At 35.1% G+C, this 19504-nt stretch overlaps 1 protein-coding gene across 1 annotated transcript; it reads left to right on the forward strand.

Moving 5' to 3' along the window:
• Positions 1–580: 580 nt before the first annotated feature.
• On the forward strand, positions 581–1216 carry LOC137388015 (uncharacterized). The gene has a single exon (XM_068074535.1). The coding sequence runs from the start codon at positions 581–583 to the stop codon at positions 1214–1216; it is 636 nt and encodes a 211-aa protein (XP_067930636.1).
• Positions 1217–19504: the final 18288 nt, after the last annotated feature.

Below are 19504 nucleotides of genomic sequence, written 5' to 3' on the forward strand. Positions count from 1 at the left end.
TTTGTGCGTACCAGAAAGCATGCAGGTAGATTTGATGCAGGCCTATCACAATGGACTGTTTGGCTGTCATGTAGGTGCCAAGAGAACTCTGAGTAGAATTAGTCTAAAATACTATTGGCTTGGTATGAATAGGATTGTTAAAGAATTTGTCGAGGCATGTGTGCTGTGTAACCAACGAAAACGTTTGGACACCATCCCTGTTTATCCTTTAAAGCCAATTGATTGTGAAAGACCCTTTTGGAGAGTGAGTGGAGATTTGCTAGGTCCACCTCCACTCACTGCCAGTGGTAATAAATACTTGTTAGGCTTCCAATGCAGCTTCTCCAAGTTTGTAGTGGCTGTTCCCATACCGAACAAGGAGACTGCAACTATTGCAAAATCGCTTATTGCTGCTGTAATCTTGCCATTTGGAATTCCTAGTATATTCCTAACAGATAATGGAACAGAATTTGCGAATTTTTTAATGAGTGAAGTAACAAAAATGCTTAACATTGAGAAGCGCTAGTGCACGCCATACCATGCTGCTGGTAATGGTCTAATCGAGCGTTGGTTTCAAACATATAGCTCGTTGATTTCAGCAATGGTAAATCATAAACAGACAGACTGGGACAAACTCACCCCTTTTGTGGTACATAGCTACAATAACACGACTCATACGAGCACTGGTTTTAGCCCGACATACCTCAATTTTGGACGGGAAATCGAAATTCCATTTGATTTGTGCATGCCAGTAGCAATGCCAAGATCGTATAACAAAAACAAAAATGTGGCAGAATTAACACGAGAGTTTTTGTCAGCTGCTTGGCGTTTGACGAGTGAAAATATTGAAACGGCCCATCACGCTTACAAGTTTTATCACGATTTAAATGTCAAGGGACATGAATACAAAGTAGGCGACACCGTGTACATATGGGTTCCGCGGACCGAACTTGGCCAGGTCAAAAAGTTTACAAGGTGCTTCCATGGCCCATATATTATTACCAGCCTTCGAGGGTTGAACGCGTATGTTAAAATTATGGATGCCCATGGCGACCCCATAGGCGTCGAATTCATGGCTCATCTGGAAAGACTAAAGAAAACTAAATCGCCCCTAGAGCATTTCACGCCTGCAGAGTATGTGTCTAGAAAGCGGCCTACCACTATAGTTCAGACACCAGCTAGCGACAAACCCGTACCCTCTGTAGGGCATAGTTACAACCTGCGCCCTCGCCAATAGATACTTTAGTTGCTAATGGAAAGTATTAGAAATAAGACAACAGTTTTATTTTTTTACTTCTAAATATATTTTGGTATAGAGATTATAGTATCCATTGAGTATTTTATTCGACTTTCTAAATTTGAATTGCGCAGTACCACAATTTTTGCTAGTATATAATTTTGTTTGTATTCCCATTTAGCTATTTTGATACTTATCAGGAATTTCCTCCTATGACATGCGAGCTGGTCCCCTAAAAAGCAAGATGATTGTTTCTCATTCTGGTACCTTCCCCTTTCAAGCATTTCGTAACCATGCTTTGAGTTTTAGCCTAAAAACAATGATAGTGCTCAAGCCATGACGCAACACATACTTTCTATATGACACCGGAGTCCACCTAACTGAGCTAGCTGGTAGCCAGAATACCAGTCCCATCCGGAGTTTGGCAGGGGTTGTGATATTTCTATAAGCAACCCCTAAATCAGGTACTTTATCCTGTACTTAGAAATGGCCAACTCCACTGCTAAAAGTTTAATGACAATGTCAAGAGACCCATTGAGCTGCAGCTGCACTGGTTACCATTCACATATAAAAGGAACAAGAACTGTTGTGCTGGCGCTAGAATGATTTATGTTTAGGAAACTACACACACATATTTGGAGGAGTTGCCTTCCCACATTTGCCCCCCCCTCTCAACTATACCATGGAAGATACAGCTATCAACACTATTTCTACGACAATTATGAGGATTGACACTGACTATAACCACATTCATTCACCTGGCGAGTTTCTACGCATATTTACTTTACTTCAAAATGCCGTCACATTAATAACCAACACTAACTACACATCTGCACAGCAGATTGCGATCGAAGGGGGAGAGGAGGAAACATTAAATTTAACTTTATATTTAACTCATGGTATATAAAAAAAAATAAATAAAAAAAAGCTATTGAGTCTATAATCTATATTGAACTATATTTTATTGAGTCGAGTAGACAACCCCTTTATTTAGAATTGATTTGTAAAAGCTTTATAATTCCTATTTGATAGCCTACCCCGTTTTGAAGTAGTAATAAAATCTTTTTGATACAGAGGTAGTGCAAAAATATGGATTATAAGGTTTACTTCTATAAGGTCAAATATAACATTACATGTATATTAATTAGTTGCATACTTTCTGCTGCTTCACTGTTATTGTAGATCTGCATGGACACAGCACCATTATTGTAAAGGAAGGACAAATCCGACGTGTCAATTACCTATAGTCCAGAAACTACCAATAGTCCAGATACTACCACTTTAAACTTCAACTACCAAGAACGAACAATGATTCTTATACAATTATTTTTTTATCCGACAATGGAAGCCACACTACACTGACATCACCACACGGAATGTGTACCACAAATTATTATACTCTAACTGTCTATATATACCTATATACATTTTTTATTCTTTACTATTCTGGGACAGAATGGGTCTCTAAGCTATATGTAGAGCTAGAGACTCATTGGCTGGGGAGGTGTGAAGCCCCCAGCATTTGTAATCTTTAGTTACACAGCCCATGAATACCTGTCATTGTGAAACAAAGGAACTCATCATGTTAATCAACTTCTATATTAGTATTTATGTATCCTGTCATAAGAGCATTATAATACACCTCTTACGGAACTACTCATCCCCTTTTATTTAACCATTTTTGATATGATTAGGAAACAGCTTTCTGGACTCTTGGTAGCCTGACACGCCGATTTGTTATTCCAACTTCCTAGCACCTGATCTCTGGATATCTTGTGAAATGTTGCTGCTGTTGCATGCTGTTGGATGATAGTGAGTCGTATTTTTTCTGTCTGTCACGAACTGAGTATTGCTCATATGCGCTATCACGAGTTATATAATGTCGACTTATGCTGTACTCTTTAAGCACCGCAACTACATGTACTTGATTGCATATTACACATATTGCTTGGCCTCTTCGTATTATTTGATAAAGTATTGCAAATTCCAACTGCTATTAAATACTCTTCCCTTGCGATCAACCTTTCGGCGAGTGGCCATAATTGTAACTGAGCAATATGTATTTCGCTAGCATCCAATAAGCTGCAGAACATTTTCCAGCTCAGATTGGGGAGTCCTGTGTGAGATGTTCAATCAGCTAATAGAAATAAAGGCGGTAATTGAAATTCCATGAAGCATTCCAAAATTTTCAATAATGTCAGTTGGTACGTTTTTACACTCACTACCCAAAGCTGCAGTCACTAACTATAACCCAAGAACAAAGAAAAACCGATAAAAATTATTTTAAATATGCTTGCATTCGGGGCCACAAAAACCAAGCCGAGGGTCGAGTGCGGTCAAAAGCCACCTGTTGGACGCGCTTGGTATAGATCATTACTAAAATGGATCATTACTAATGGAAATTTTTTAATTCAAATATTTGTCTTTAGAATTAATTTTTATTGTATTGCCTACAAGTAGAAATTTATTTTATGTTGCATGTTACCATACTCTTATGCAATAAAAAGTAAAATTTTGCCATCAAAAAAATTTGGTTATCAGCTTATAGCCCCAGGTGAATCACTCTCTTTTATTCATCTCCAAGTCTCGACAAGAACAGCATGTTTTAGGGGTGTCTTTTTGGTTGCCTCACACTCTAGAGTGTTTTTATACAATAGGGTATGTTTTTAGCTTGGTACATATATATACCCCTTTCCACACAGTGGAAAGGGGTATTCATGAGCAAAAAAGGGGCAGTTAATCTGTGGTGATAAAGTGATAAGGAGTAGTTTTTTAATAATGTGTAAGTCAGGGGAAAGGGTGCATTTTATACCATCTCAGCTAGCCCTTGGGATTTAATAGAAGAGCGTGAACCCCCGGGCTTGTAGCTAATACTATGTATAGACATGTAATAATCAGAACTTTCTAATGTAAATATTTACATTCAGCCTAACATTCTGTCCTAGAACCTATGTATTTGTACAAGTTTGACTAAATTTAATAGTGGTTGCTATGGTGATTCCAACTGCAAACAAATAGTTACATCACTCGAAACTTGAAGCGCGATTATCTCGTAATCATGTTTCAACCAGTTTGAAACGATGTATGCAGACTTTTGATGATGAAATCAATTTGGAACAAAGTAAAAACAAGATTATTTCTACATGGAATTTGTAAGCTGTCATTTGTTAAGCTGTGCAACTATCTAAATTTTGACAATTACCAACTTAGCCCCATTTTCTGTGATCATCACCAAATTGGTCTGTTTTTGGGTTGGCGCTTCTGGCTCATCTATGTGGCATTTCATCTGTGTGGGGACTCTGAGCATGCATCTGCCACTTTTACGGAAAATCTTTACGGGCTGCAGCTTTTAAAACAACCTCCTTTAGTAGCTTGGAGTTTGTGCTGCAGTTTTATACGCATGACTTACTCCAAAGTTTAAGGGTTTTTTTCAGCCACCACTTTTAAAGCAGGAGAATGTGTTTCTAGTCTAAGCATTGATGTGAAGTTTGGAAAGATACCAATCTTACTGCTGTCGTGAATTTAAAGAAGTTGCATGCTCACCTCTACCAACTTCACATGCACAAATACATCAGCACGCTTTGTGTCTAATACATGTAGGCTATTTGCCACACTTCTGATCATGGTACAACACATTCAACAAGTTCGCACACGAAAAAAATGGTCTCGGTTTTTTTGGTCTTGTCCACGTTTTTTATATGTGTGAATGCTTTGAATGCTTTGCCCCGTAATATATTTTGTTTGTGTCAAGCAGACACAGGCCAGGCTGGCTTGCGCTAGGTCGATCTCAGGTAGTTCGATAATGTCCTCCACTGTACTTTATTATAGCAGTTCACACTATTTTACAAATAGCACAGTAAAGACAATTAACTTATGTGTAAAAGATCTACATACTGCTCCTTCATAACTTAAAGTAGGCCAAGAAAATGAGTGATAAAATAAGAAAAGTTATAGACAGTATTTAAAATTATGAGAACATTGTTATGTACAATCATCTACTGTAGGTACTCATCACATTCACCATTGCTAAAGAACTCAACTCAAGAAACCTGTGCAAGAAAGTATATCTTCTTGTTTTACTGCTGTCTATAAATTACAGCTAAAATGAGTGATGAAGCTCCTTTAGACTGACTTCTGAGACTAACTTATTTGGCAAACAATGTGAACGTTTTATATAAAACATGAGGTCATTAAAATTTACATCAGCATTCAACTTTGAATATATCTAAGCAAAATTTACGTGTCTAGTCTTTACAAAAGAAAAGAAAATGGAGCCAACTTTTTAAGCCTCACTCTTTAAAACTCTGGAAAGAACCAAATAGAGGAGCTAAAAAAACATTTTAAGTGATGAGATGAAAAAAGAATAACACATGACAAGATGCAGAGTTAGAAGAAGTATGAAACTGTCTCTAGAGCAGCAGACTGTTCAAAATAAACATTTGAAAATATTAAGGACAGTATCAAGGCGTTACTGACAATCATGGCATCATGGAACATGGCACCATTATTAACAATGATTTCTTACTCTTGGAAATAAGTATATGCTATAGATAAGGAAAAACATAGCTCAGCTCAGCAACGGTGAATATTAATTTATACCTGGGTTTTACTATTTTGCCTCAATTGTTTGCCGATTATGTGCCCTATTTACCAAAGGCATCATCAAGGCAACGCGTATACTTTAGAAAAGATTGCATCTGTCAAACCTGACCGATAGTTCCCCAAGCATTCATGACAGCCTATGCAAAATGTACAACTTCAGTGATGGTGCCTGATCGCCACAGATTTTTAGAATTTTTTTTTCATGACAGTGTCTGCAAGACTACTATTTTATCAACTTCACAAGTGCATTGTATAGTGAAGATGATATGTCGCAGGTATTTTGTTGGTGTAAATGCTCATGGGCTTGAGATAGTATGAACTTTGTTATCACAAATGGCAAATAGGCAAATAGTGTGAACCAGTTTTTACAGAAGCGTTCACAACATCTACAGGAAAGACAACGCATTACAAAACTGTCAACTTTAATGCTTGATAAAGCTGAGTTGAGAATCAAATGAGCAGCCATAGAACATCAGCTGTTTATACTGAATATATTAAATAAATGTTTAGCTATTGATTGAAAATCCTTGAACCACCAATTTATTTAAATTGTGTTGAGGCAAATATATTCGTCTAATAACATATGCTGGATCTTTAGGAAAATAACTAAATGTTCTTCAATCCTAACTCCTGAAATGTTGTGAAAACAACTCATATAGATTGGTCTAAAATGAATGTGTTTACTATTGTTACAAATAGAAACAGACGTGTGATAATTATGTTGCAACATAAATATGAACATTTTCGGCAATGTCTTATTCTTACTAAACATACTCGTTATCTGTATAACTGTGTCCCCATTGTATTATACACTGTTTACTAGTGAGTACGCTGGTGCTAGCAAAGAGACAAAGTGGAATAAGCAAGGGCTTATATGAGTGTTCACTCTTTTCAGGTAGAAGTATTGGTGAGAAATTTTGGTTAGCGAGTAGACGGCCTTTATTCTTGCAGACTGCCAAGTGTATTTCCTCAATATCAGAAATCCCAGATCTTTTGGTAGAGAGAAAAGTCTTGTTGCTACACAAGAGTAGACATTATTGAAGCTGTGTGCAACTAGCAGTCGTGCTCAAAGAGCTTATATCTAAGGAGTACTATTAACGTTAAAATTAAATAGCACACTTGTCCACTTGTGTATAACTTGAATAATATACATTAGGTTTGTCATTAATTCTACCGGCTCTTTAAGATACCTGATATGTATCAGCCATGTGCAAGTATTGAGAATTGTAACTACCTGAGTTAATGTTAGTTGACACCCTGTACTCTTCAATGATCAGACGCTGAGACAGACCTGGCCATCCGGTGAATACCCCGCTTGCATCATGACTTACTGCCACACACGTTCCGATATAGAGAGCAATTTCCAAATCTCCTGCCGGAATATTTTTACAGTATCCTTCCACTGAAACAAATGAAAACTTAACTTTTATGCACAAAAGAAGACTTTGTTTTAATGATGAAGTAATGGCCAATGTTTCGGTAAACCACCTTTTTTCACAAAATTAAGTTAGATATTACTAATTAGGTTTAGTCTTTGTTGACTTTCTTTGCTGATGAGTGCATATATTTTACTGCAACAACTTATATGATTAACATAACAAGTTTATCTGATCACATGAATCCCTATCTGAACTTATCAAGCAATCACTTGATTCACTACCAATATTGTGTTATTACTTGACTCAGTGTCAAAACTCATAAAATTTTTTGATTCACTTTCCTAACTCATAGGACTATTTTACTCACTGCCATAACTAGTACTCACACGCATATCATTACCATAACTCAATGGACCACTCCATTTGCATTAAAATTGTATACAATAAAAATTAAACTAGAGATTGCTAGCATGAATCTTTGCTGGTTTGTTGTAATTAATCCTTACAACAAAAAACAATCATAATGGCAGTGACTGCAAATTAAAATATTTTTTATGTGTGTTTACATGTAGTTAAACTGTGAAATACAGTAACAGATAAAATTAATAAAAATAAATTATACTAATAAAATACTAATTCACTAATATCCACTCTTTGTGAAGCTATAAATATTTCTAATTATTTTTTTGAATACTTTGTTAGCTACCAATAAACAATGCGCTCAACGCAGGGTTGGCTCTAGCAGATCGCCAGCACACTCACACCATAGCATGTTACATTATGCTTGGTCACATATTTGTAGTATTTCACTACTCAATGCTTTAGCTGTTGATTTACCTTTCCAAAAAACAAAAGTGAAAACTATTTTATTTAAGTATTGGGAGCATCAAGGCAAATTAGCTGCTGTGACAAGTTTTTTCCTACTTATAGACTTTCAAGTTGTAAGTGGGTTAGTGCTTAATTTTATGTATACTTTTTTGAAACAACCATGAATAATTTATTTACCAAATTTTGGCAGCTGTCTTTATTTTAGCATTTTGTTTGTCATTAACTCTGTTCATAAAAAGTAAATAGTGAACAAGGGAAATAACATTACCAACGGCGGCTATAGTAGTCATTTTAAATCTTCTTTCAAAGAAAATGAGTTGAATCAATTCTGAATTTTAGTAATGATGCCAGCAATGTGTTACAGTCATGTATTACAGCAATGTATTAAAGCATTTTGTCACAGCCATGCATAGGAACGAAGTGTTATGAAACTGTGTAACAGCAATGTTTATTGGCATTAGATGACACCAAGGTTCTACAAAAATGTTCAGTGGCAAAATCTAGAAACAAATCATAAAAATCAGTGTAACTACAGCATATGCAACAAATCCAAACTGCTGTATTTTCATTGGGATGTCAAAAGCAAAGAAAGGCCATAATCAGTTTAACTACAGACCTTCAACAGAGCGAGTTTCATTCTGTACATTACTAGCTCCATCAAAGTAAATCAATACTTTTCCAAATGGCACTGGTTGACAATCATTTCCATTGATCTGCAAGACCATGAAAGCATCTAGGCATATCATGTTTGTGTTTTACAGTTAAACAAGCACTCAAAATTTTCATAAATAGCTTTGCCATTATGCTTAATACGCAGAGGAGTAGTTGTGAATATAATTATATGCATGTATGACTGTTTTTCTCTTATAGCACTGTATGGTAATTATAGTTGACAGTTTATTGCAGTTTACTAGATAGAATTGTTTTTATTTACCAATAGTGCACTATGAAGTTACACAAATGTGAAATACATGTATAGTTAATAAAGTTTGCTGCTGAAAGTGCCATATAGTTTTATGTGAAAAAATTCTGAATATATTAATAAAGTCGTTTCTTTACCATTTGCTTGTCATAGTGATAGAAAATTCAAATAAGCTCAAGTATGTGACAAAACTTCTTTTTATTATTGTTTTGCAAGCAAAAATAAAGATGATCCTAAAAGGAAACTAAGGTGTAATAATTAAGCAAAAAACACCACTTACAATGATAGACCACATGGCACACTTCTTTGTTGTTGTAGACATCCCCATGACAATATCCATGTTAATCTTTAGGAATGTGCTGTTTTCTACTTTTCTGTACATTGTGCTCTGCAAAGAAAAATGAAGATGAAGAGGCTTGACAGATATAGACAAGAGCTGCTTTTGTATACTGTTAGTATGTTATTATGTTAATGATTTTACTAGAATACTAAGATTTAATATTGTACACCAAATTTCCCTCTTACTTATTTAAATGATTTGCAAGTATGAAAGTCGATTACAAAAATTTCTGAAAAAAAACTGAACTTATAGTTGTTACCTAAGCTAGTAGCAAACAAATTTAAAGTCTATTCAAATCTAGTTGACTGAATCTTGTTTTGTAACTTTTGTTTAAAGAGAATAATTTAATTGTAGTCAGTTATATATTATAAAATATAGTGCAGTTGTTGTTTGCCAGAGGAAATTTTTTTTCTAAATATGCACACAACGTTGGTAAAAAAAGCTAAAGCAATGAAAACATAGTGCTGAGTTTCTGCTCACTACACAACGCTTGCTTATGTAGCGGATTTGTTATCCATCGCTCGCAAACTCATTGGGCTACCACTTTTATGAGTTTAGATAACTTATAAAATTAACTTCCATGTAAAACAAACTATGCCTACTAAAAGAACTTTTAAACTTAAGTAGTTTAAGAATATGATTAGTTAAACCAAATGAAAGAGGGAGTAAGAGGGATTCAGAGAGTGTGAAAAGAGTGAGATGGAGTGGGAGGGAGTGAGAGGAAGTGAGAGGGAGTGAGAGAGAGAGTGAAAGGAAGTGAGAGGGAGGGAGAGGGAGTGAGAAGGATGGAGAGAAAGAGGGAGGGAAAAAATGAGAGAGAGGTAGTGAGAGAGGGAGAGAAATAGAGAGGGAAGAAAAGAGAGGGAGATGGAGTGAGAGGGAGTGAGAGGGAGTGAGAGGGAGTGAGAGGGAATGATAGGGAGTGAAATGGAGCGAGAGGGAGTGAGAGGGAGTGAGAGGGAGTGAGAGGAAGTGAGAGGGAGGTAGGAGTGAAATAGAGGGAGAGAGAGAGGGAGGGAGAAGGAGGGAGAGAAAAAGGGAGAGAGAGAGACAGAGGGAGGGGAAGGGAGAGAAAGGGAGAGAGAGGGAGAGATAGAAAGAGGGCGAGAGAGGAAAAGAGGGAGAGAGAGGGGGTGGGTGAGGGAAAAAAAGAGGGAGGGAGAGGGAGGGAGATGGAGGGAGAAGGAGGGAGAGGGAGAGAGAGGGAGAGAGAGGGAGTGAGAGGGAATGACAAGAAGAGAGAGGAAGAGAAAGAGAGGGAAAGATAAGGAAAGGGAGGGAGAAGGAGGGAGAGAAAAAGGGAGAGAGAGGGAGGGACAGGAAGTGACAGGGAGTGAGAGGGAGTGAGAGGGAGTGATAAGGAGTGAGAGAGAGGGAAAGAGAGAAAATGAGAGGGAATGAGAGGGAGAGAGAGGGAATGAGAGGGAGAGAGAGGGAGAGAGAAGGAGTGAGAGGGAATGAAAGTGAGACAGAGGTAATAAAATAGAGTGAGAACAACGAAGAATGATAGAAACTGAGTTCGAAAATGAAAGAAGAAAGAAACTGCTAGTTAAGGAGAAATAGAAGGAGATAGATAGAGATAGAAATAGAGAAAAAAAATCACAATGAAGAAATAAAGAGAAAGGGAGAGAGAGAGAAAGGAGAAGCGAGATAGAGAGAAAAAGACTAGGAGAAAAGAGAGAGTTGGTGACCAAAAGAAAGGGAGAGAAAGAGAGAGGAGAAAGGTTGGAAAGTCGAGAAAGAAAGAAAATGAGGGATCCAGCTGAATAGGCTCATTAAAGGTAAAACTAGTTTTCAGGTGAAACAACCACAATAAAACCGAGATGTGAAATGAAAGCAGCAAAATTGGTTTGTTGCTTGAGATAATTTATAGAAGTGTAAAGAAATAAAACAGATTAAAAATAATTGTTATACATGTAGCAGGGAAATACTGTTAATGTTGGTGATGATGTCAGACCACATATGTTTGTCATTTACTGATAACATGATCTTTTTTGTTCATAAATTTTTTGTGGAATCATTAGTTAATTGTGGTTTTGTTGTCTCCGGCAGTGTTTTCATTGTCTCCCAGATATCATCGCAGCTTTAAGAATGTAGAAAACTGGTAAACATTATTGAAAGTGCTCCTCAAGTTATTTCCCGTTTTGAAGACAGTATTCATGTATGGAAGTTGAAAATGAAAAATAAATTGCACATGCGATGTAGCTAGACTGCCAAAAGCTAGTTTACGCTACCAACTTGGTCACAAAGGTTACTCCAATTTTGTTAATTGTGGAAGTAACTGTGAGCTTGTACAAGCTTGAGAAGAAATATGAGTGGTTCACAGGGGTATTATTATTGAGCAGCAATTTTCATGCTGTTAGAATAACTGGGTGTTCTAAACACAGCATGTCAACTGGTCAATGGCTATTTCTTTATTTATAATTTTATTACATGAGACTACAGAGGGTGATAAAAGCATTTATCTGACCGCTATTATCATATACTGCAAAATTGACTATTTACAAAGTACCTTACATACCTTTATAATATACAAACACAACATTATTAGATTGCATAAGACCTTATTTTTACGCCCAGCTTTAAGTGTCTGTGCGTGCATGTGTGAGTGCGTGTGTGAGTGCGTGTGTGCGTGCGTGTGCGTGTGCATGCGTGTGTGTGCGTGCGTGCGTGCGTGTGTGTGTGTGTGTGTGCGTTTGTGTGTTTATTTCATCAACAAGCAAACAAAAAATATACATAGACTAAAGTTATAATCATAAAGAGCAGAAAACATATAGTCAGGTGTGTAAAAAAGAGATAACCCAAAGAGATGATGATGAGGCCCGTTGTGAAATGGCAAAGCCAGCAGTACGAGAGCCCGAGTCAGCAGCACAAAGCAAGATAACAACGAGAGGTGGTAACGAATAATAAATATCCGTGTTGCAGTCAGAGGTTTATCTTTAGAAATACATGTATGCTGACTACCTGTGTAAGCTTATAATCGGTATTTGTTTGACTGAAATATCAGAACCATCAATTCTTTAAGAATTCCTACAAACATAAGGAAGGGACTCACCCAATATGGTTGAGGTTCATTATACTGATCAGATGTGAGAGAAAATACTTCTTCCTTTATGTTGAATAAAGAAAGACTTGGGCAGTTAGAGACAAGCACAGCTTCTGTAAAAAAACAAGTTTTGATTCAATAATAATCTTTACTACATGTATAATTAGCGCAATATCATCTGGAAACTTAAAGTCACACTAAAGTATTAAGAAAAACTTTGCCTCTCATGGCAATTAAATTCAATTGCTCTGATTTAAGCACCGCCACGCTAAACATTACGCTACTCAGCCAACTTGCACTTCACAAAGTATTTATACTAATACCGACTACCCATTACGCTCTCTCACGATGTACATGACAACCAATGGTACGAGTGACAGTAAAATTAAAACAGTTCCTCCATTCATAAATGATGTTATCATGTTAAAAGTAGTTGAGGAGTGACTGATTTAAACCATAAGAAGTTTTTCTTGCCTAGTCTCTAACAAATTATATTTATTTTTTTATATCAAAGTATGCTTAGTAAAACTTAGAACTAAACTTAAAACTAGTAACTTAGAAAAAACACTCCCTTCAATAAGCTGTGTGAGCTAACATGTTTCTATTATAGAAGGTTATCGTTAATTTGTATGAAATGCTGATTGGAACATGCCTTCTGCTTTTCCTTTGTATTAATTACATGAAAAATATTTGTAAAAGACAGGTGTTTCTTCAATGATATTAATAAAAATCACTTTGGACTGCTGCCAATTCAAGTGAACGTGAAACTGCATACAGTTACAAAAATGTGACAATTTGTTGTGCATTACAAATCAGTCTACATTTGATGAAGAGAAAACTTAAAATATTTTAGATTTTGCTAATCATTTGCCTTTAATGATGGCGACTGACTTGCTCCACAGTTGTGAATTCGCGGGTGTTGGGGCGTTTTCCAAAAATAACTGAAAATCTTGAAATTTTTTCAATAATATTTTGCTAGTCTGAAATCTAGTGCACACACCTGCAGCCACCATGCATACAACTCATATGCCAAACATTCAAAAAGCAGGTGCTCCTTGTATAAATGAACCGTTATTAATTTTGAATTTTTCAAGTATCTGTTATGCCAACTTTATTCTAACATTGGGCTAGTTCCACGTTCACTAAGATTTAAAAAACATTACCCGAATACACAAGGCCTTACTTGTTTTTAAGATTTATTATGCTATCACTTGCTATTCTCATGATTCAGAAATCTCCTTTTTTAATGGCGATTTTCATTGTCAGAAAAATTAGTTATTCAAATCAAAAAGATTGCCTTCTCCTTTAACAAACAACCTGAAAAAACCATATTTAGAGGTGAAGCAAATATAGCCTAATATTTTCAAAGATGCTTAATGAATTAACTTTTGTAGAGCTTGAATATAAAATAATAAAATAAATTATCCTTTGATCAAATGCTTTGCTGCTTTAAAATCACAGATCTTATCCCTGCAACCAAAGATTGCTTGTTGTGGCTCAGATAATAGTAAACAAACTACTAGGATTTTACCTGCTTGCTCAAACTCTTCAACGTAAAGACGAGAAGCTTCTGATAAATACCCAACTTGAAACATTGATGATTGAAAAAGGCTTGCAGTAAGACTTATCTCCACATTACCAATGTTCAAGCCTTTACAGATTCCAGTGACTGTAAAATGATACATTAGGGAGTTGTCTTCACACGATCTATACCTAAACTCTCACAAACTCCTCAATCTTGCAACATGAAACAGCTAATTAGTAGTCATCTTCCTACAGATTTGTTTTAGCAATAAGTGTAACTGCAAAAAGAATATTTGTCTGCAAAATTGATACGTAAGAGAGTTGTTTTCACACTAAATAGGTTCGAACTCTTACAAACTGTTCACTTCAAATAAAATTGAGGTCTTGAAGCAATGATGGAAAAAATGAGCGCTCTTTGCAGAAATTTGTTTTAACGATAAATATTAGAAAAAGTGGGCTATAAGTTACCTCTCATAGCAATTCTCAAAAAACAGTTTTTATTAAACTCTTCAGTAGCTAGGCTATAATAGGCTTGAGGGACTAATCAACTAAATGCTATTACGTAGCGTATCATTGAGTCAGTAACACCAGCAAAGTTTTGAATATAATTGTGGTGAAAGAAGACAGATCGGCTACAGACAAAATATAGGTATCGAAAACCAGATTTAAATGATTAAACTGCACAAAAATTTAGTAGAATTTATTGAAAAGTGTCGATACATTTTTACTAGTTCAGATTGTTTTTGTTGTGTGAAATTATCTCACCGTCAGGATGTTTCAGCATTGAAATCGACAGAGCTTCATTGCTGTTAATTTGATACATTTAGATTATGCAAATTTGTAAATAATGTGTCTATAGTTACAAAAAGCCTAACAAAAAAGGCAGGTGATACATCAACTTCAACTCAATATTTAATGTTAACTATAGCAACATTAGCTTCTGGTGATTCTATTTTGACTCATACTTTTATTTTGAGCATTTTAATCACAATCAATTTCTTGCAATTTTTATTTTGAAACAAGTTCAGGAAAATCATCTCGAACATTAGCAACATTTACAAATGCTTAAAAATGCATATACTGTTTTGTAAAATCGAATAAATTTTGTTTAGGTTCATCTTTTAGGCATAAAACAACCAACATAAAAGATTTGGGCAAAACAAGAAATGAATTTCCATAAGATTAGTGCACAGATGCATATAAACTACAATTATATCATTTGCTTCAATGTGTTGTTTAACTTAGCAATAACCATTTAAAGTAGCTTTTTGGTTTATGTTTAAACAGCAACAATAAGCTGCCTAATGTGTAGAGCCAAACCATTTCTTTTAAATTATCTTTATTTTGGTAGTCTATGATGAATAATGTGCTAGAATGAAAAAAAATACAATTTTTAAAATCTAATCATTTATCTCAAAAACCAAAGCTAATAGTTGGTATTCTAGTAATTCAAATTATAGCCAGATGTTGTTCTTTTCCTATACTGTATATAAAACAGCAGCTATTACAAATTTGCTGATTTTTGAGGCTGCAAAAATAGACCACAGAATAATGAAACAAAGTTTTGAAGATCTTTTTATGGTTTGTCCTTTTTGTTAAATGCCAATTAAAGGCTTTCAACTTGTTTAACTTATGGTGATATAAGCAAATTTCATACAACATCTAACAATCATTTTAAAAACCTTTTAAATGCTACGCAAGGTTTGATACTGAGTAGACAACTCCAGTAGCTACATTTCCATGCTCATACTAGCAAATAAATATGGTGTAAAAAACAAAAGTTTTAACTCATGCTGATCACTTACTTCCCGAAGCCCTGTGATGACTCACATCAGAGTCAGAGTTGTAGTGAATGCTTTTGATTTCTCCAGGGCTGCTGCACGAACTACCATTAAACTTGAGCTCCCAAAATCCATAACTATCTAAGCCTCCGAAGCCTCCACGTAGTGTTCCCCGGAATCTGACACGTAACATTGTGTTTTGATAAAGTTTGGAGAATGTTACTGCCTACATAAGTATATGGCAACTTTACATTATAGTCTTAAAAGCTGACTAAAAGACAGATAATTTTATGAGCGTTAAGTCATTTGACATTTTTTCTAATTTCACTGTTCATATTTTAATTCTGTTTAGTTTGACATTTCTCATTGCCAAACAAAAAAGAGCTCACATATCTAACCTTTGTTAACCCAGGAGTACTAAGTATAAAACTAAATATCTGCAGCCTGCTATTTCACTAACATAACTGGTCAAAGTTTGCAGTGCCATCTGCATTAAAACTAATAAAAACTGAAGGTCAAAGTGATCATATTATATACTTTACATATGGTGAATAATACTATAAAATATTTTATATTGGCCTGCCATTCCACATCTGTTTATTCCTAAGGTTTATTTACTAGAGTTTATACTACTTCTTTATATATTTAAGGTTTCTTAAATAGATGTCTGAGACACTCTTATCAGTTACTATTATGCATTGGTATTATAAAATATTGAAAAAAACCCATGTTAACAGAATTTTATAGATGTGTTTTCTTTAATTAAAAGCTATTTTGTTCCACAAACAAAATAATTTTCTGTTTCAATTTAAGGTGTAAACCTCTTTACAACTATTTGCATGAAACATATACAGTAATACTTCAACTTACGAGTGCTCCAACGTACGAGAAACTTGAGATACGAGCCAGCTTTCAAGCAAGTTTTAGCACTAACATACGAGCCATGTTTGAGATACGAGCACTTGAGTCAGTTACCAAGTATGCCGGAGGTGTTTTATGAAAACAGCCTCACTCTGTATTTTTCAACTGCTCAGGTTATACTGTTGTACCGTGTTTTTTGTGCACGATTTTCTGTGCAGGATTATGTGAATTAAACGTAATGTGTGTAGACCGAAAGTTTGCCAGTAAAATGAAAGATAATACAAAGAAAAAGCAAATAATAACAATTGATATTAAACGGAAAGATATGCGAAATGTGTATCCATGATTGAGCTAGCTCGGCAATATAACATAAATACATTCATAATTATCAAACAGAAGGAATATATTCAGGGCATTTAGTTCGCAAAAGGACTAACCATAGTTTTTAAACGGTGCAGCAATCTTCACGACCGCCTATGGCATTGGACAAACAATTGGCTGGTGACAGCGTAACTGAAGCGATGCTATGCGAAAAGGCCGGCACTATCTATCCAAACTGTTTAATAGACATTTGGACAAGTTGGCTAGTGGTCGTGCATTAACCATTTGTGACGACACCCGTGTTTGTCCTAATCGCCACATATTGCAAGGGCGACAAAGGCAAACGTCTTTAGATAGGTTTATCTTAAAATGGCCGGCTAGTTGTCAAAGCGGAAAAAAAGGAAAACTTTCTCGCTAACCAGTGAGAAACTTCAAACTATGAACGCCGAAGAAATTTTAATTACGTTTAGTTGAAAATGAAAGTTTGGTTTCAGGTTTGCTTATAAGTTTGCCTTTTAACACTTTGATAAAATCCAAATTTATCAAATCAACTGTTGTAACGAAGAATAACTTATATCTCCCTCCCTGGCAAATGCGAGTGTTAACTGCTATTGTATGTATTTAATTTTACATTTTAATTAATCACATTTCCTTGCATTATTTTTTATTTGTTGCGTTTTGAAAGCATGTAGTACGTAAGGACAATAACCAACATGTTCTTTCTGTTACAATATCTTGTTTTGAGTGTTTTATTTGCTTTTTTTAGAGTATGGAAACTAATCAATATATATTTAATTGTTCTATATATAAATAATTTGCACCAACATGCTAGTAAATTGACATACGAGCTCAGTCTCGGAACGCATTAAGCTCGTAAGTTGAAGTATGACTGTAGAGTGTATCGCACAGTGACACTCCATGGATGTGTCACTATGTACTCTATCGTACAGTTTTGCACCAAAACTGTATGATATAATAAATATGAGAAACAAAGGTAGCTGGTTTAAAAGATGCTGACATTTTTAAAATCACTTGTCAACTTGCACAAGGGTTTTACAACTATTAGCTAATAATCCACTTTGGCATACAAACCAAAGCTAATGCTGTTTATGCAACAATGTCTATATGTTAGTGTTTGTGACTGGTTTCGGTTATCACATGTCAATAGTATATGTATAGGTAGTGCTCAGTAAGATGTGTTGATTTTTTTCAATATTTCAACTGCTTCTTAATAAGGATAAGTTGTTTTCAAACAAAGGAACCTAGTTATTCATTTATGTTATAATCACACTCATTTGTAGGCTAGACAATTTCTTTTAAAATGTGAAATTGCAGATGTTCACATAAGGGAACTTATTGAAGTTTATTTATTTCAGTCACAAGTAGTCTCCCTTTGTAAGTCATTTTCTAGTTTGAACTTGCAATCTATTCCTTAGTTCTCAAACCGATTCCAAAAAAAAATTTAAACTTTGATAGTATACAACTCCTAAATAGTGGTGTAAGCTATACAAGGCATCACTAGTTATCAGAATGCCTAATTTTGTTGTAGATAATAATATATATGCTGGTAACAAAACTGTTAAGTCACTTTATAATGGAAGCAATCCTAATTAAGTAAACAATGACTGGGAAACCAAATACTTAGATAATTATAACATTCGGTAGTTATTGGGCTTTAATCTAGTTTTTTTACAAATCTAGTTCAGGTTTAGGAAGTTCAATATTTGAAGAAGCTAGTTGCTTCTTAGATAAGTCTTTGGCAAACATTTATTTTGATTGATTGCACCAACTGTCAAAAACAGAGTCATTGATACTGTGTGCCACCAAAGTCAAAAGGAAATTGAGTTCTCAAGTTGCCAAATTAAATATTGATTTCAGCTTCGCAATGAATAAGTGTATTAACTGTTGTAAGAGAACAATGGTCAGTCGTATTTAGTTAAATAGCAGCTATACTTAGACTCCTCAGGCACCGGGTGAAGATTGACTACTGTAGAATAGCCCATAATCTAATGCGCAAGCATACGAGTTTTGAGCAGTTTACAAGGTTGGTGGATTTGAACTTGTTAAAGCTTCATGTTACAGGCACATATATCAGTTATTACCCAGACACTTCTTTGATTAGAATGAACTATTTTTGTAACAAACAAGCTCAAATGGCGCTGATCTTACGTGGAATTATTAAACTCAAAGCAGTCAAATAACTTTTTTAATATCCTGGTTTTGAACCTAAAAAAGTACATTTATTTTATAAAAGTTTAAAGATATAGCACCCATTAATGTGATGAAAATGACCTGCAGGCGTTTTTTAGAACAAAGCTATTAAGAAAAACCCTTTTTGGGTGTCGGCTAATTTTGGCTGGACCATTATTATAAAACTATGCCAAGACCTGATTAAATTGCACTTACAAAGTAAATGTGATCGTTAGCCCCTGATGTTTCGTCAAGACCAGATAGGTAGTATTCCTTGAGCTGTGTGACAGGAGAAAAGTTACAGCCATTTTGTACTGCAAATAAGGACATTTTTGTTATATAATTTTAAGTGTGATAATGACTATGTACAACATTCCCTATTTTATTCATGCACATAAAGCATGTTGCATGTGCGCTCAATTATATTTTAAAAGAAGAATTTATTTACAAACAAAATGTAATGGTATTTTAAGGATATATGAAATTTTTAGTTT

The sequence above is a fragment of the Watersipora subatra genome, chromosome 2 (genome assembly GCF_963576615.1).
Source record: "Watersipora subatra chromosome 2, tzWatSuba1.1, whole genome shotgun sequence".
In the NCBI taxonomy this organism is placed as follows: domain Eukaryota; kingdom Metazoa; phylum Bryozoa; class Gymnolaemata; order Cheilostomatida; family Watersiporidae; genus Watersipora; species Watersipora subatra.